This window comes from Bicyclus anynana, chromosome 3 (assembly GCF_947172395.1).
Source record: "Bicyclus anynana chromosome 3, ilBicAnyn1.1, whole genome shotgun sequence".
Taxonomy (NCBI): Eukaryota; Metazoa; Arthropoda; class Insecta; order Lepidoptera; family Nymphalidae; genus Bicyclus; species Bicyclus anynana.
The window spans coordinates 18,283,824-18,301,691 of record NC_069085.1 but is presented as its reverse complement, the minus strand read 5'-3'; the positions used below and the strand labels follow the sequence as shown (position 1 = coordinate 18,301,691).

The 17,868-nt window shown below is 37.8% G+C and overlaps 1 protein-coding gene across 2 annotated transcripts in view; it reads right to left on the bottom strand.

The window, feature by feature from the left end:
• Positions 1-479: 479 nt before the first annotated feature.
• The window catches only part of LOC112049328 (inner centromere protein), a 69,660-nt gene continuing 52,271 nt past the window's right edge, over positions 480-17,868 (bottom strand). For both annotated transcript variants that reach the window (XM_024087180.2, XM_024087179.2), the window contains 6 exons: positions 14,327-14,493; positions 10,722-10,936; positions 10,033-10,150; positions 9,332-9,472; positions 6,423-6,563; positions 480-4,840 (listed from right to left, as the gene is read on the bottom strand). In XM_024087180.2, the coding sequence (XP_023942948.1) occupies positions 4,769-4,840; positions 6,423-6,563; positions 9,332-9,472; positions 10,033-10,150; positions 10,722-10,936; positions 14,327-14,493 (854 nt within the window). In that variant the 3' untranslated portion in view covers positions 480-4,768. The remainder of the gene's footprint in view (positions 4,841-6,422; positions 6,564-9,331; positions 9,473-10,032; positions 10,151-10,721; positions 10,937-14,326; positions 14,494-17,868) is intronic.

Genomic DNA, 17,868 nt, shown 5'->3' with positions numbered 1-17,868 from the left:
TCGATTTTTATATTTAAAAAAACTGTATACTAGGTATACATTTGGGTCATACGTCATTATGTTGCTTACTCGACAAAGTTCCATGTAACAGCTATTTTTTGGCAGCGTAATGCGTTAGATCTTTCACGGTTGAGTCTCAAACGGTCAAGGAAAAACATCAAGAGAAAAACCTGCATATGTACCTAAGAATTTTCTGTATTATTCTCTGCGTATTTGTAGTCTGCCAATGGTGAGCCAGCGTGATGGACTAAGGCCTAATCCCTCTAATTCTGAAAGGAGACTCATCTTCGACAGTGAGCCAAATGAGTTGAATGCGTTAGTTATAGACCTGTCTGAGGTCTGAGGAAACCAATGACTCTCATAAAGTTCTGACTGCAAAGTAAACACATAAACTCCCGATAACTCTTCACGATGGTCTTTTCAAACAGATGCTTAGCAACAATAGTCATTCCAAAGGTTTAAATAAAGAAAACACACCGTTTATTAGTATTTATGACTTTATTCAATACGACAATGAAACTACAAAAGTTGCCTGCACTTCAAACAGCAATTTCATATTAATACCTCACAAACTGAAGCACATTAATATTAAGTAATATAATAGTTACACAAAACATAAAATTAACGTACATCTTAACACCATAGAGGATAAAGAGTGACTAACGTTACTAAAATATAAGAACAGAAAAATAAAATATAAACGTTAAAAGTTATTATCAAAGTGTACTGTGTAAGTTTTACAATCAATAAAATCTTAACTGCAGTTGACAATACATAAAATATGTTAGTCTTGAAGTTGGTACTCTGTAAGTTGGTATCAAAAGTCGGGAAGGTGTGGAAGCAACTATAACCAGATATAATTTAAAAAATGGAACGATAGACAAGGCTTTGCCTATTAAAATACATGCTCAAGAACTTCATTGACGACTGAACTGTATTGTCAACGATCTTTGCCTGTCCCCAAAAAAAAGCTGAAAGAATTCTTAATTCAAAAATTTACACAGTAGACTCTGAAAGCTATACTCGTAAGTTGGCGTCGCTATACATGATTTGTCTCGATCTTTGAGTCTAAAAGGCTACACAATATTCAAGGCAAATTGGTCAGAGGTTTTCACGTCTTCACCGCTATATAAACAAGCTAGTAACTTACACCTAGTTCCCTTACGTAGCGTTAGTATAGTGAAGCAGGCAAGCTCGCCAGTCGCCCCGCCAAGCAAGATACAATCATCTTTCAATATTTTATAGTCCTTCTTATTGCACCAAATAGCTCTTGAAACATTCGATATTCAAAAATTAGGCATGTTCCAATGCAATTACGATTACATCTATGCACGTCAAAATCGATTAACGAATCGAGTGAAAGATTAAACATGTCGATTTGTACTACAAAGTTAACGTTAGATAATAATAAACATTGTGCATAATATGTATTCACTTCACTTCACTTGTTATCAAATGTGCCAAAAGACATTTGCTGCGCGAAAAAGACGTTTATTATATACAATTATAATTATTATTATATAATGTCATAACATCGACGACAAAACAGACTGACATTATTTTAATCGACTTAGAAAAAAATGTACTATAAAAAGTGTCAAATATTTTACCGCCACTCGTCTAACTATTCCATAACCAATAATTCCTTATTCCACTCCATTAGCCAAACGAATACTCCCGCATTTCTATGTATTTACGAATAATATCAAGTTTTAGAATTATTATAAAACATTTTAAGATTCTAACAATGAAATCCAAAAATCGACTTTTCTCTGCTAGTGTTATAATATTGCAATCGATTAGCTGAATTGTAGATAATACGGGAGATTTTTAACGCGATTAACTATTACCACAGCTTACCTGTCATACAGTTCGGAAACGATCGACCGCCATGTTGTTTTTAGACGCGGCGGTAGTTTAAAATGTGGGGTTTCCAAATTGTACACTAGCTAAGGTGTGCTATAATGTATCGATATAATTTGTGCCTAACTGAATAATCGATACGATATCACTAGAGCAAAACATCACAGAAGCAGTTTGTGTCCAACACCAACCCGCGGCCCGGTGCCTCTCGGCCAACGCTGACCAACGCCGCACCGCTCACGCACAGCAAACAATTTGACATTTAAATATGAGCCTTAAGCCAAAGACTGTTGATACATTTTATAATGACATCTTTGTTGTTGAATCATTATTCCAGCAATTTATATTGGGAATAAGAGGAAAATGAACCTTCAGTGCATAAGTTATAAAATACAAATTCGAATGCAGAGATACGGCAGCGGTGCGACGTGTATCAGAAATAGCCATCATTCTCCTACGTTTAAAAAAATATAAAACGCTATAAAGGCAGTTACGTTACATACATTTAGTGATATTGTTCATGAGCAATACACGAACCTCGAGGCACTTTTGCTATCGACTAACTATTGTTTCCTCATTGTGCTTGCTTTTGAGATCATTGTAAGTGACGTGTACGACTTAAAAATTAAATTTAAACGTGGACTAGATTTTACTTTAGGCAAAAGAATAGTTTAAGCATTACAAACACCTTGAGTTTCAAGATTATTAATCAATTGAACTACTTGAATCGAACACATTCGGAATATTTGGTCATATTATGCTTAATCCATAAAAGTTTCGACGACTCAACAACATTTATAACCATTGTTGCCATAATATAAAAGTTGTTGTTGCTACAATACAACAATTATGATAACTGTTGTTGCCACAAAACAACAAAGTTGATTGTTTGTCGTTGTCATGCAACAACATTGCAGACAAAGTGTTTGTAGTGCCAAACGCTTGCTAATAACCGGGCAAAGCATCCATCGACTGAACAATACCGACGCAACCACAAACGACTCACGACGAACCTATCCTATAGAAATATTAAAAAGAAACATTCAAATACATTAACTGACAGTCTATAGCGTGGGATATGAGAGAACTTAAATTTAGATTATACTTCCCTAAAATACTGTTGCGTTATGTTAAACATTAAAAATAATGATATTAGACTATAACTAACGATTAGGAATAATTGTTTTAATTCCTTTAACCTTCCCTCCCGTAGTAAAAAAATACACTTCGAACGGGGCTCCACATTAGAGATGTTAGTATTGAAGCTTTAGTCGTTTTATTAGCTGTACGGATACCCCAAGCCCTATACAAACTTTGTCTCAACTTTTAGTAGCTGTATTAAAAGTTCGAATTCGCAACACCATGTCTCAGACCGATATTATTTAATTTCATCTAACGATAGGCCATGATAAGTGACTTTTAGCGATATTGCCTTTAATTAAAGTTAAAACAAAATAACATTAAAAATTCAAAATTATTTGTAAGCTTCACATTTTTCATGTTTTCCACAAAATTCAACCGACACGTAACACTGACGTAAGCGTTACTTTATTTTCGTATTCTACATTTATGATGTTGATATTCTTATAGCATCTTAATTTCATTTGGTGTTCAACACCCCTGTCGTTCTACGCCGCACTTTTATGAACTGCCGAACCTAAATAGCAAATAGACGACTTGCCTTCTAATTATAATAAAATTTAAATTATGACCTTCAAGGATCTCTAATTGCAAATTATCAGCTATTGGCAAGAAGTTAAATGCTTCTTTCTTTTATTCAAAATTCCTTCACACGCAACTTTACTAAATGACGACGCATTTGAGATCATTTTTCACAACATGGCATTAACGCGTTGTCAATGTTATTGCCACAATTAGACAACTTTGGTATTAAATGATGTTACTATGCAACAAAACATTAGTACTCATTGTTGATACGACACAACATTGGTAACAATCAGTTGTCCCGCCGCAACAACATAGGTAATCACAGTTGCCACCCCGCAACATATTTAATCAAAGTTGTTAAATTGCAACAACAATGCTGCCATAAGTAAAAATTCCTAAACATTTTGTCGTCCCGACAACCACGCTTCCGATAATTAAAACCACTACGCGCTTAATTTGAGATCATTGTTTATGGCATGGCGTCAGTGCGTAGTCGGGCATAGACAAAGAAATCTATAGAAGTTCCCTTAATAAAAAGGAGTACCTACTCATATAAAATTCAACAGAGACTTTGAAATTTAAATTTCCCGGTAATGTTTGTAATAAATTCGTAAAACTTAACAACTTTAAATTTCTCAGGTACGCCATGAAAAAGTGCGGTGTTAACTAGCGAAGCAAAGCTTCGTTATGGGAACTCAACTAATAAAAAAGTTAAACGAACAAACGCGTTGCATCGCCACGTTTTTACTGTCAGTAAAAGAAGTGTGTACTCTTCAAGTTTTATGTCTGTATTAGAGTACCTTTATGCCGCCATACCTTCTAACTACACAAACAGATTTGTATTCATATTTATGTAGTATACCAGACAAGATATTAAGGGATGAAAATTTAGATCTTACTCAAAAAGTGAACCGAACGATACAACGCTGAGTGAACTGACTGTAAAGGCAGCAGTATACAATGTTCCAAGATACTGGGCCAGCATATAATTGTTCTGACATAGTGTGTGTAAACAACATGTGAATGTCATTTGCAGAGAGCCCTGAGAACCTTTAAGTAGATGAATGCATGCGCCAACACATTGGCCCAGTAACTTGGCCCACTGCACTGCCACACGTCGTTCCAAGGTTTGATCAATGGTCTACAAGTGTATAGGTTCTGGTGCGCGCACGTGTCGCGAGTGCGTGCGTGCGGCGGAGCGTGCGGCGCGGCGTGCGCGGGCGGGGGAGGGGCGGCTCTAGCCGGAGGTGGGCGCGTCGCTCTCGGCGCGCGCGCTCTTGTTCTGCCGCACCATCTCCGCGCGTCGCTCCTGGAACACGACAATAACAATTTATTAATGATTTTAAACTTATTTCGTGGTTGTTCATTATGAATGTTATTTAAACGGGTGCATACCACGATAAAACGACGAGATTTTTATTGTCGATATTTCGACCCAGTTGCATGGATCGTGGTCACGACGGAACTGAAGTTGCGAGATGAGAAGTGAAGTCAGCTGTTAGGGGCAGTACTTGACTTCACTTCTAACAAAATAACAATTTATACCTGTGACGCGGTATTGACTGTGGACTGTATGCTTACTGTGTTACAGTGCAATTCATAAACGTTGCAGGGGCACCCTCAGGGGACATTTCACCCGCTGAGTGTCGAATTCTTAAACGTATCATAGAGTTCAAATTCGACACTCAGCGGGTGAATAACGATTATTTTCTAGGGCCTGGCCCTCGATATCAAGTCTATTATTAGTATCATAATATAATTCCATATTAGTCGCCCAGAATTCTAGGGTGGGCACAGGTCCATTCTAGGGTGGAACCCCTACCCACCCCTCTATATACGCCTATGGTGAACGATCTTCTGGGGGCGTCCCCACAACGTCTATGAATTCCACTGTTAGTCACACAAGTTATCATCATCTCTTTGACTTCATCAATCATCCTATTTAAGTGAGGTCAGCAAAATATGTCATACCTACTCTTCCATTCGCTTCTTTTATTATTATTCATCAAAAGTATGTGTGTGAAAAGCAGTAGATGACAATAACTTATTTTCATAGACATACTTTTTTTTTTATTTTATTCCTAGAACTGTGCTCTGTCAGATCTTCTGCGCTCTGCCAGAATGGTACGATTAACTGATTGAGTATCAAAACCTATAATAAAGCCATACTCGATTATCACTGTCTACCAAAAAACAAATTAAAAATGAAGGTAGTAAGAGTAAATGCATGTCATTTCATAATTTGGTATTTATTTTAAATGATGTTTTATTCTTTGTTTATAAAATGTTCTTCAAAATATATTAACTATATTTAATTGTTCTAAGCTTATTAATGAAATATATTTTCATTATAGAACAAGTTAAATTATTATAAATCTGTAGCGATTTCTACCCTCATTTTTAATTTGTTTGGTAAACGATCGAGTATGGCTTTAGTATATAATGTTTATTTCCACATACTTATGTTACTGTTAGTTCCACATACTTATGTTATGTAATATTTTACATATGCATATTTTATAATAGTGTTTATTTAAAGAGAATAAAAAAGCAAGCACTTCAAGGTGACCGCGTCGCGTGTAAATATGAACAAATAAAGTGAATAAAATATATTATACGTGTTTATGCAAGTTATTTGTACCTAACCTCAACACATTTATATTTAAACTGATAGCCACCCCTTCGTGATTTTATGAAAGCTAAAACGTTGTTTGTAGCCAAGTACCTACTGTGGAACTAAGGAAATTGGACCTTGGTGGCTTTGGGAGAGTACAGACCCTCGTAAAACGCGTCATTTTTTTAACTTTTTATACTTGGATGTCTCGTGCTCAAAGCGGACGGAAGTGGTTCGGCGTGATTTATGCATATATTTTTTTTTTAATTCAACAAACCTCTTTTTTGACGAAGTCCAATTTCTTTTGGATCTCCTTTTCTCTTTTCTGTTCTGCGGCGGTGAGCTTGGTCTCAATGCTTGTGGTGATCTCGTCTACCTTGGCCGACAGGGTGGACTTCACCTCCAGGAGCTTATTGTTCTGTTGTTTGATGGTGAAAACAAAAATAACATGATGCGGGATGATAACAAAAAAAAAAAAAGAAATAGGGTAAACACGAAGTTATATTTAGCTAGATACCAGAGACAGTATGTAGAGGGATTTTTGGATTATTGTGCTTTTTGATGTCAACATTAGCACTAGTGAATCTATACAGAATCTAGCTAAATATAAGTCTGTGAGATAACACATGCTTGGTAGGTAGGTATGATATGTTTTTTTTTATTTAGTTTATGAAGAGCGAATTTTATGGAGATCAATGCTTAGATTTCGAGAAAGAATTTAGCAAAACAGTGACTTTTGGGATAATTTTTTTTACAATGAAATGACATTATGTAGATGTACTGTATTATAGTTTTTTATTTAGTCAATTTTTTTCAAGTTACTAAGCTTTCATTTAAGGAAATCTGCTATACTTTCTGTACCTACTTTTCATTACCTCACTATGCAATACTTTCTGTTTGACGGATAATACCTACATACATACTAAAATTTTGCATTAAAAAAATGCTTTTTTTATGCTTAGCTACGTAGGTACAATAATTTTTTGTTGATAAAATTGATTTCTTGGTAGATACGGAGAACTGAATAATTTCACAAATAATTCATGAGACTGAAAATAATAAAATAAATACAAGGACTTATATATATACTATATTTCTCTAAAAATTACCAAAATCATAACATGCCGTTTTAAAGTATGGTAAAAAAAAACAAATATTATTATTTATTCTATAATTTAAAAATATAAAAAAATATAATGGAGAACAATTAAAGGAATGACAATTGACAATGATAAATGCTTGATCCAATAACAAACCTTTTGACTGTGAAAAACTTTGAAGGTACGTATGTAGAAGCCATTACTCCGACCAAGTACACACCTATAGAAAGCTATACTCTATTCCTTACTCACAGAGCAGATATTTCCATTGAAGCTTAATTTTCCTAATCAAACATGTTTGCTTTATTTTATAACTAGCTGACGCCGCGCGGTTTCACCCGCGTGGTTCCTGTTCCCGTAGGAATACGGGGATAATATAATGGGTTATCTAACACTGAAAGAATTTTTCAAATCTGACCAGTAGTTCCCGAGATTAGCGCGTTCAATCAAACAAACAAACAAACTCTTCCGCTTTATAATATTAGTATAGATTATTTATGCGTCAGCGCCAGTCTAGCTTGGTGCGTGATCGAATCAGAAATGAGGAAATCCGCAGACCAACCAAAGTCACACAGCTCAGCGAGTCGCGAAGCTGAAGTGGCAATGGGTAGGCCAAATAGTTCGAAAAGCCGATGAACGTTGGGGTCCCAAGGTGCTGGAATGGAGACCCCGCACCGAAAAGCGCAGTTAGTCGACCCCCTCACTGGGTGCACCGAGGATATCAAGCGGGTTGCAGGGAGTTGCTGAATGTTGGCGGCTCGAGACCGTTGTGTTTAGAAGTCCACACGAGGCATGTCCAGCAGTGGACGTCCATCGACTGAGAATGATGATGATGAGTCTAGCTGGGTGGAATTCCCTAACGGCTGGTTACCATCCTAGATATAGAAATTAAGAAATTCAACTTCTTTGGAATTCTAGATTGGTAAGTAAGTTTTTATCCCATTTTTATTTGCAGGTAGGCATTTCCGTTAAAATAAAAGGTATGTGCCCTGTCACAGTGGTACGAATTGCTTATTCCCCAAACAACGAAAAGCTAAAAAGAACTCATCATCTACTGCCACGGAATTCATAACCTTACAGGTTTTTTAAAACGTTATTAATATATAAAAAACATAGTCCATAAATAGACCCGTATGCATTATGTATGTAGTCTTTATACGATATTGAGAGAGCTAAAGAAAGGTCAAGTAGACGGAGCAAACAAAGCGGGTGCGATGTTTTTTTAATCACACCGTTCGAGGCGGTGGGTTATCGCGTCTGACCTTTGCGACGGTTAGGGGAGGATGTCGACTGGTACCTACTGGTAGTCAGTGGTATAGGTTTGTAAATATGTCACACTATTGTCTCTCTAGTTTGATTAGACATTGATACAATAATAGTATTTATTGCCTCTTTAGTCCAGTGACTAACTAGCCTTTGTGGCTTGGGATCATGAAGTTCTGTGTTCAACTCCCAAATGGGCCAACTCCCAAAATTCAAAGAAATTCTTAGAAGCGGGCAGAGCTGGAAAGGTGGTGGTGGGTGGTAAACACACCCGTGCCTCGGAAAGCTCGCTAAGTAGGTAGTGATGTGATCGTAATAGACGTCTTAGAGTCAAACTCAAACATTATCACGCTAAGTCCGGCACCACTGAACATGGAAGCAGCGAGGTGCGCGAAAGCTTCATATCCTCACTCCTCTAAGAACCGTTCAAATAAGCTGATAATCACGAAGCGGTAGAACTATTGCCCAGCTAAACGGCTTCATCACATCGCTCTTATACGTAAATCTGTACAAAATAAATACCAATGTCTGAAATATGCCAGGGGGCCCCGTTTTTCAATTTTGGCTGTCTGCAGGAATTCATACGCTGACCAAATCATCATATCTATACTTACTTAGACGCTGACTCATTTACACAATTAAGCTGCTAAACCCGAGATTGTTTGAACCTGTTGGAGGCACTTACCTGACTCAATTATGAAAATAGATAAAAGTTTTCCAGCGATTACCTTGATGCCAGAATTCACGTCTTAGACCATCGGGTTCCACATATTACGATACGGTGCTGGGTGACCTGGGTTAAAGAAGAATCCACAACACTTACGTGGTTGCGCAACTTCTCCCTCTGCTCGGCCTCCAGCTGCAGGCGGCGCTCGGCGGCCTGATGCAGCTTGTCCTGGATGGAGCTCTCCAGCTGTTGGAACTTCTCCTGGTTGCCCGCTCGCACTTTGCGCACCTGCTCCTCCTGGGAATGAACGAATAGTTTCATTTCTAGAGCCTATCATCAATTATCACGTCAACTAGTTGGTTATTCTCGTATAATGGCACAGTTGGAAGAGCTGATTGACGTTGGCGTCCACCACCACTGTTGGTGACCGCACCGCAAAGTTGGTCGACCTCTCTACCAGCTCGCAGGGAGTTACTGAAGGGCTGTGGAGTTTGGAACTCCCTACAGAAGACCTATGTCCTGCAGTGGACGTCTATCAGCTGAAGTGATGATAATGATGAAACTAGCTAAATATGACTATGAATAAAGGCTGTGAAATATTGATTGATTCAAATATTTGAATTTTATACCTACGAGTACCTTGGAATACTTTTCATATATGTGTGATAAATTAGCATGAAGGTATGGGTGGATATGGACTAAATCCAGAACATTCCGCAAGCCGATGAACTCGTGTAAAAGTACTAACGACAATGGAAGAAGCAAGGGAAATATGCAAGGATCGCAGTCAGCGTTCTCAGCCTATCCCTACGGGATAGTAATATATATGTTCTCTTATGCATTATGTGGATACTAACATGTTCTCGCAGACGCTCGAGCATCTTCTTGATGTTCTCATCGCGTTTGTCGGCCGCTGTGTTCATTTTGTCCTCGATCGCCTTGTATACTTCCGACGTCTGCTGTTCCAGGGTTAACCTGATTGACAAACAATCTCAGATAAATACCCTAATTAATCACGATGTGTCAGGATCTAGCGTTAAAGTATTGCCTCAAGTCTACTTTGTCTGCAACATTTGTGATCATCAACATCATTGTCAATCCATATTCGGCTCACTGCTGAGCTGAGTCTCCTATCGGAATGAGAGGGGTTAGGTCAAATAGTCCACGCTGGCCCAATTTGGAAATGCAGCCAGATACTATTCCATGTACTGGCCTATTCAGTTACTTTGGTACCTTTAGTGGACGAAACACAAAAACCAACTTGCTAGTAATTTTCAAATCAGTTCTCACTATTTCATTATTTTAGACTTTAAACTATCGTAAGTGTTATTCATATTAATTGATTATTCCAAACTGATCTTGGTTGGTTGGTTTGGATCATGCCGCGTTGCAAAAACCAGCTCATGACTTAGGGCCCCGTATGGGTTCCAAACTAGTCGGGCATACTCCGACGTTGTATCACGTGAGTTTTAGCCGTGTTTCATAATTTATTTAGTGTGCTAAATGATCAAAATTGAGATTATAATATGAAAAAGTATCCTGGTACCTGGTCTTCTCGACACCCTCCAGATGGTCCTTCAGCCTCGCGCGCAGCTCATTGATGTACGCCTCGCGCTTCTCCTCGTGCGAGTCCATCTTGGCGTCGAGCGCCTCCTTGGTGGCCGCGATGAAGTTGTTGGTCTGCTCGCTCCTGATGCGCGACGCCTCCTCTATCTTCTGCATCTTCTGTGCGATCGCCGCCATTCTGCTGGCCTCCAAACTCTGCAACGGAAAATTCAAATTCCAAAATTCAAAATTCAAATTTCGTTTACGACCACTTTCGAATCTTCATGTTTGACTATTTGTGAACTCTACCACCGGTTCGGAAGGCAGGTTCTGCTGAGGAGAGCTGGCAACTCAACAATCACAACAGCTTTTACTTTTAACTCTACAATATATAATGCACGTTATTTTTAATTTCGGTCGGATCTTCACAAGGAAACAGGAGCCCGCATCTTTTACAGTGCCGTCCAAATGGCCAGCGACCGTACGCGATGGAGGAGCATTTTATACCAAAAGATGAATCGCCAGGAGCATTGTATATCTAAAGATGACTCGCCAAGGTGGTCACGATCCTCAGTCATGAGGGATCGACTAGAGAGAAATTTTTAATTTCAAGAAATAAAGATAAATGCAAGTCTTGAATCTGCAACAAATTTGGGCTGTAACGGACACTAACAAGAAACTAAAATTATAGTTTCATCTGCGTTTCATTACTATCACAAAGATAACTCTGCAGTAGTTTTGCATACTTTATTTATATCAAAAGAATGGGGAATTCTATTCAAATACGATTATCGTATAGACAATTTACAGAAACCGTCCTTTGTTTTTCGAAAAAAATTGGCGTTTTGGATAGTGAAAAACTCAAGTGATCGAATAAAAACTCAGTACCTTTACCTTTTTTCTACCAGGAGGAAAGAAACAAAAGGCAAAGTTGAACATTGACAGCCATAAAGCCTCATATAGTAACCTAAAGACTAAAATTCAAGTAAAATTATGAAATTTTAAACATAGTTCAAAGAATTCTGTACGTCCCAAAAGGGTGAGGAGTGAATTTTTCATTACATCTAATTTTAGGATGTAACTTTTTATAAGGCCCAAGGAATCCCTTTGTGGGCTTAAAGTAGAGGCATTAGTTTTACGAGCGGCCGCGCGGCCTTTACGACCAGCCGGCGTGTACGTGGTCCCCGCAGCCGTCTACGGTAGATGCTACATTACGCCAGCCACACACGTTCAAGCAAACCGAGTGCCTAGTGGCAGTTATCATACTGTGACATTCAAGTAACGTAAACGCGAAAATCTAAGGAATTGAAACTACTGCACAACTCTTTCAATTCCATATAAATTCGCATGAAAACATTGAAAACTCCCACTAGGCACTCCGTTATAGGAAGTCTTGCCAGGCGTCTGGATAAAGCTGTCATAGTTAGGCTTTTGGATTGCGTGTTAGGCCAATAAACGGTGTCCGGCTGGTCCGGATTTTATTAGGTTTTTTACAGAATTTACCAATGTTTATGGTAATAATCTCTAAAAAAATTTAATCTTCAATAATTGAGGGTGTTCTTTCACTCGAGTGTCCGGCCAAACTGGCTGGTCTGGCCGGTAATTAGTTTCGGCGACCTGGCAACCCTAGTTATAGGTATGTAGAGAATACAGTGACATGATGTGGCAGGCAGGCCGGTTAGATAGACCTGGGTGTATTAGGTAGATAGATTTGTTCGCAGTGAGACTAGATATATGTACGTAGCTACATCGTCAAGTCTGGCCTGCAGCGCTTAGGGATATGGACTGTGAAAAAATATCTAAACCATAGAGATATGGATATTTCGATATTTATTTTAGCTAGCCGTTCAATAAGTTCTTGTGCATGACATCATATAGATCGCAACCAACACACGTTCAGTTTTATCGAATGTCCTGCCGTTAGCGCTGCATCATCCTAAACTTGATGGTATAATTGATCGTGTGTGGCTGGCCTCGTGTAGCATCTACCTAGCGCGACTGGACGGACTGTGCAAACATAATATAATGTTGCTACAGTAAGAAGCTATAAATGTTGAATGTGTTTAGAGGTAGCCTAAGTATATGTACCAAATATTATACAGATACCTTTAATCAGGCTAATTCTGATAGCGGAAACCTCATTTTGCATTTACTTTGACGTTTTTAGTTTAAGTTTAGTTGTATTTACATATTCATTTATTTTTATCATTAGTAAGTTCATTTATTTTTATTGCCAATAATAAAAATTAAAGCAGTAATGCAATTAAACTGAAGGTAAATAATTTTCAATCAATAATAATTAACAAAACATCCTTCAAATTCAGGTTCAGGTTCTTTGAAGTTTTTGGGTAGGTATCATAATATATTGTGTGTGCTGTAAATTTTTATCTATGCAAATAGCGCTTCTGAAACTCAAGGTATAATCACCAAAAGTATACTGTGGTATAATGCAGCGAGAACTATGAACGTACAATGCATATAACATGCATACTATCTGGTTTTATGAAATCGCTTACGTGTGCCGATTTCGCGTCGCAACAGTGTATAGACTCGGCATTACTTACGAGTTATCGATTTAGTAGAAGAACAATAACTCACTGCGGTAACCTTCGGGCTTCAGTGATCAAAGTTATGGGGCCCGCCATCGAATCTATCATGTCAACTGAATAATTGCGGTACCGTATCCATTACAACTGTATCTGTCCTCCTCTATTATACTGTTATTTTGCAATTTATTTTAATAAAATATATTGGAACGATGTTTTGATGATGTTTTTAAACTTTATTTGTAACTTAACTAACTTATCAACCCATATTCGGCTCACTGCTGAGCTCGAGTCTCCTTTCAGAATGAGAGGGGTTAGGCCAATAGTCCACCACGCTGGCCCAATGCGGATTGGCAGACTTCCCACACGCAGAGAATTATGAAAATTTTCTGGTATGCAGGTTTCCTAACGATATTTTTCCTTCACCGTTTTGAGACACGTGATATTTAATTTCTTAAAATGCACACAACTGAAAAAGTTGGTGGTGCATGCCTCTGACCGGATTCGAACCCACACCCTCCGGGATCGGAGGCAGCGGTCATATGCACTGGGCTATCACTGCTCTTTATTTATAACAGTTAAGAAAACTTGTCTCGCTTCTGCTGTAAGACAGATCTCCTGTGCCATTATCATTCACAATTATTGGAAATCTCGCAACAAGAATCTCCTGAGTTTTTTTCCTCTTGTCTAGTCTTGACTTAGTTATCTTAGCCGACAAAATAACACAAATAAACATGGATAACGGGTATATTTTTGAACTTGATGGGACATCTTGCTACGAGAGGAATGGCGACGGATCATAAAGCTCATAAAGCAGTACCCCTAAAGTGATCACGTCGCGACCACTCTGTAAAGAGTGTATAGCTTAGCAAATTCGCTCGTAACACTCCCGATGGTCCGCGCGGGCCGGAAGGGGGGTAGCGATGCCCCGCGTGCTAGTGGCGGCGTACGGCTTCACACCCGCGCAATCCTTTCCCCCCGTCGCCCGCATATCATGGCTGTATCATCAACGAGCTTCCCGAGCTATAGCAATGAAATGTCACTCATATGTTATACGTACGCGTCTCCTCTCCTCGGCCGCCTTCAGCTTCTCCTGGATCTCCTCGACGGAGGGCGTCTTCTCGGGCGAGTCGGCGCGCCGCGGCACCGGCACTCCCACCGGCTCGGCGAGGATCACCTCGTACGCCAGCCCTCCCTTCGACATCTCTTGGCAGCGGATTTCAGTGGCTGATAACAAACGATACAGTTTTGTGAGCAACTAAATAATTGTCTGTAATCTATTTATATAAAAGAAAGTCGGGTTTGTTACAACACTTATAACTCGAGATCTGCTGGACCGATTTGGCTCAAAATTGTTGAAAAGGTAGCTAAAACCATGAAAAGGACATAGGATACTTAGGGTAGGGGTAAAGTTGAGTAGGGGTATGGTAGGGTAGGGGTAGGGTAGGAGTGGGGTAGTAGTAGGATAGGCGTAGGGTAGGATAGGGTAGGGGTAGGGTAGTGGTAGGGTAGGAGTAGAGAACGGGTAGGGTAGAATAGGATAGGGGTATGGAATGAGTCAATGCGAAGCTTGACCGGGTCCGCTAGTGAATAATAATTATACGTTTCGACATATACTATTGAGTAATTTAGACGATTAATTTTTCTTTCTATTTAAATTTGTTGGGAATCTGATGACATTAAAAATTTAATTGAATTGAATGAATGATGAAATGATGAATTTAAAATCCCCGATTTAAAGAAATTATCCGTCGGATTTGACTAATTTAGATTACCGTAATACCTATTTAATAACATGCACCAATCAAACCTGAACCTTTCACTAAAAACTGCATAACAATCGAACTCGTAGTTTTGGAGATAAGTGCCGAAATGGTTTTTCTCTCTCTCTCCTCTCCGTAAATAAACATCATTAATTGGCTATCTATACTCTATAATATACTCAACACTAAGAGCCGAAATTGAAGTTTTTTATGTCAGGTGCTCCTTGAAAATAAAGAAAAATTATACTAAAATGATTTTTAAAATATTTGAAGAAACAAGTAAATAAAGATAAATATCGAAGTGTAAATATGTAATTATTTCTCCCTCTTGCCTCAACAAAGTCATTACGTATCGCTGTATTATTTAAACAATAGCGCTTATATGTACAGTGGACCAATAACCCAATGTGCACAATCTGTTGATACTGCAATACATGAATAATAAAATATGATTTAATGTTATCAAACACCACGAACGGATTCATTTGGGGGTTGTCGAAAACGCAATTAATTGGAACGAATATGAAATGAATACTTTCGCACCTCATCAATACACGTAAACTCCATTACAACACCGAAATGTGGTGCGATGCATTAAATTATGATTACAGAGCAATTAACGCCCCTGGCACTGGGGGATTTTACAAAACCAACAACGAGTCTCCACCTCTAGTTAAAGAGGAGGCTATACGCTATGGTAAGTACAGACATTGCTACCAAAATAGTGGACCACGGGGTCCAATAAATATAAGTAAACAAAGTAATATTGGAACATATGAAAGTAATAGAAGGAGATATTTCCTATACTATTATATAAGAAGAGATAAATCGATGATTATTGACCGACAAAAATGTTTTTGTCATGTTTGTTTATAAACCAGAAAACATGCAGGCAATTAATGTGTACTTATTGTGTTATCCGTATTTTCAGTTGGAATGTCATTTTTTAATTAACTAATTAAAAATTAAACCAAGTGTTAGGTAAGTGAAGACGCATTAATCTAAGGTCGTAACAGCCGAATGCATTACAAGGTAGCGGTAACTTGGGACACTAATATCCCTAAATGATTTCCACATGGCTTCGATATAAGCTTTTGCCGGTAAGGTGGTAAGTTACATAACCACTGCCGAAGCATACTATCAGCAAATCGGACGACTAAAACCAATTAAGAAATTCCTAACTTCTATAAATAAAACAAGGCAATTTCCATGTACGCAACAAAGTTATATATAGGTAGGTGCGTGATAAAAGTAATTGTATCACTATTTTAGTGTTTTGTTAAAGATAGAAAAGATATTATTTTCCATTTATTACTTGCATTCCGATTTTTTATTTGAATATAAGCCAATTCGTTAAAAAATTTTTGATGTTTTTAATTAATAGCTCCATGTCCTCTCTTAAGAGAGTCAGTTTATGACAAAAGTAATTTAATTAAGTCGTGTACATTGCGGACTGGAATTTTAAAAACGCGCGGTATCTCGGGGCTCACGCGTCGCGTTGGTTTAAAATTAATACAATAATTCCCAAGACTTGCAGGAACGTATTTCCATTCCAGTCATTACAGCTTTTACCATTTGAAAATACCTGCTATTTCAAAGTTTATATAAATATGAGCTTTCGCTTTCCCCTTCAGCTCTAAATAGATGAAGAGAGACGAATATCTTAGCAATCCGTATTCACCGTACAGGTGCCGGGTCCATCGCGTGGCAGAGAGAAAACCTCTAAGCAAAGACCAGGACTTGTGACCAGGTGATTGATGTAGGGTTAAGGAATTACCATTATATTATATTAAAAATAAAAGAACGTAACTGTTCCTAAAATTGCATAAATAAAATAAAACATTAATTTACAAGCGGCACGTTTCGTTAAGTATGCAGTGAGACCGATGAGGCATTTACAAACGCCAGTACAATATATCACAACAAACACTTGTAATGTTCTTTCTTTCATTCTATATAAACTCATATATGACACTGTTATATGCATCACAAAACAGCTATCTTTGTACGACTAATATTTTAAATGTAGTGGTTCTTTGAATCCATTGAATTTATCATTTCATTAAAAAATATTTAATTATTTGATTATAAAAACATACCAATCAACTTGAGAACCTCCTTCTTTTTGAAGTCGGTCAAGAAGGAGGAGTAACTTAAAATACTTGTAACTAACTGCCATACAGTGCTCCTTTGTAATACGAGTATAATAAAACTTTGATTTTACGTATTGTATCCGTTCATCAAAGTTAACATTATTATGTATATTAAATAAATGTCTCTTATATAATTAAAATTAAATTATTAAATTTTATGAATAACTATAATTTTACCACAGTATTATGTGATTATATGCGACTTCACCGATGTACTATTACATTATAATCCTAACAGACACAAAAGAAAGCTGAATATCACACAATTTTGAATAATGCACATTTTTTTTTTGTTTTATGATGTTTTTATTAGTGCGAACTCAATTAGAAAGTTTATTTCTTTGATTCTGTGTCATCAGACAATTCTGCCGGCACGTCTGATGGAAAATTTTACAAGAGGGTGAGGTGAGGCGACTCCCCCGCAGGGCGGGGGTGACTCATAGTAAAATTGCACTCACTTGTACAACATATACAGTTATACAGCCATCGGTATTTATATACACAATAGTACGTGAGTAATTTTCTTCGTAAACTGTATTGCTTTTCCGAACTTTCAGTCGCTGGATGAACCCGGGCGTTCATTTCGTTTGAACAATGACAGCGCGAATATAAAAGATTTAAACGCGCTTTTAAAATATAATTGACATGAAAAACAATGGGGTTCCGTTATAATAAAATGTTTTAAA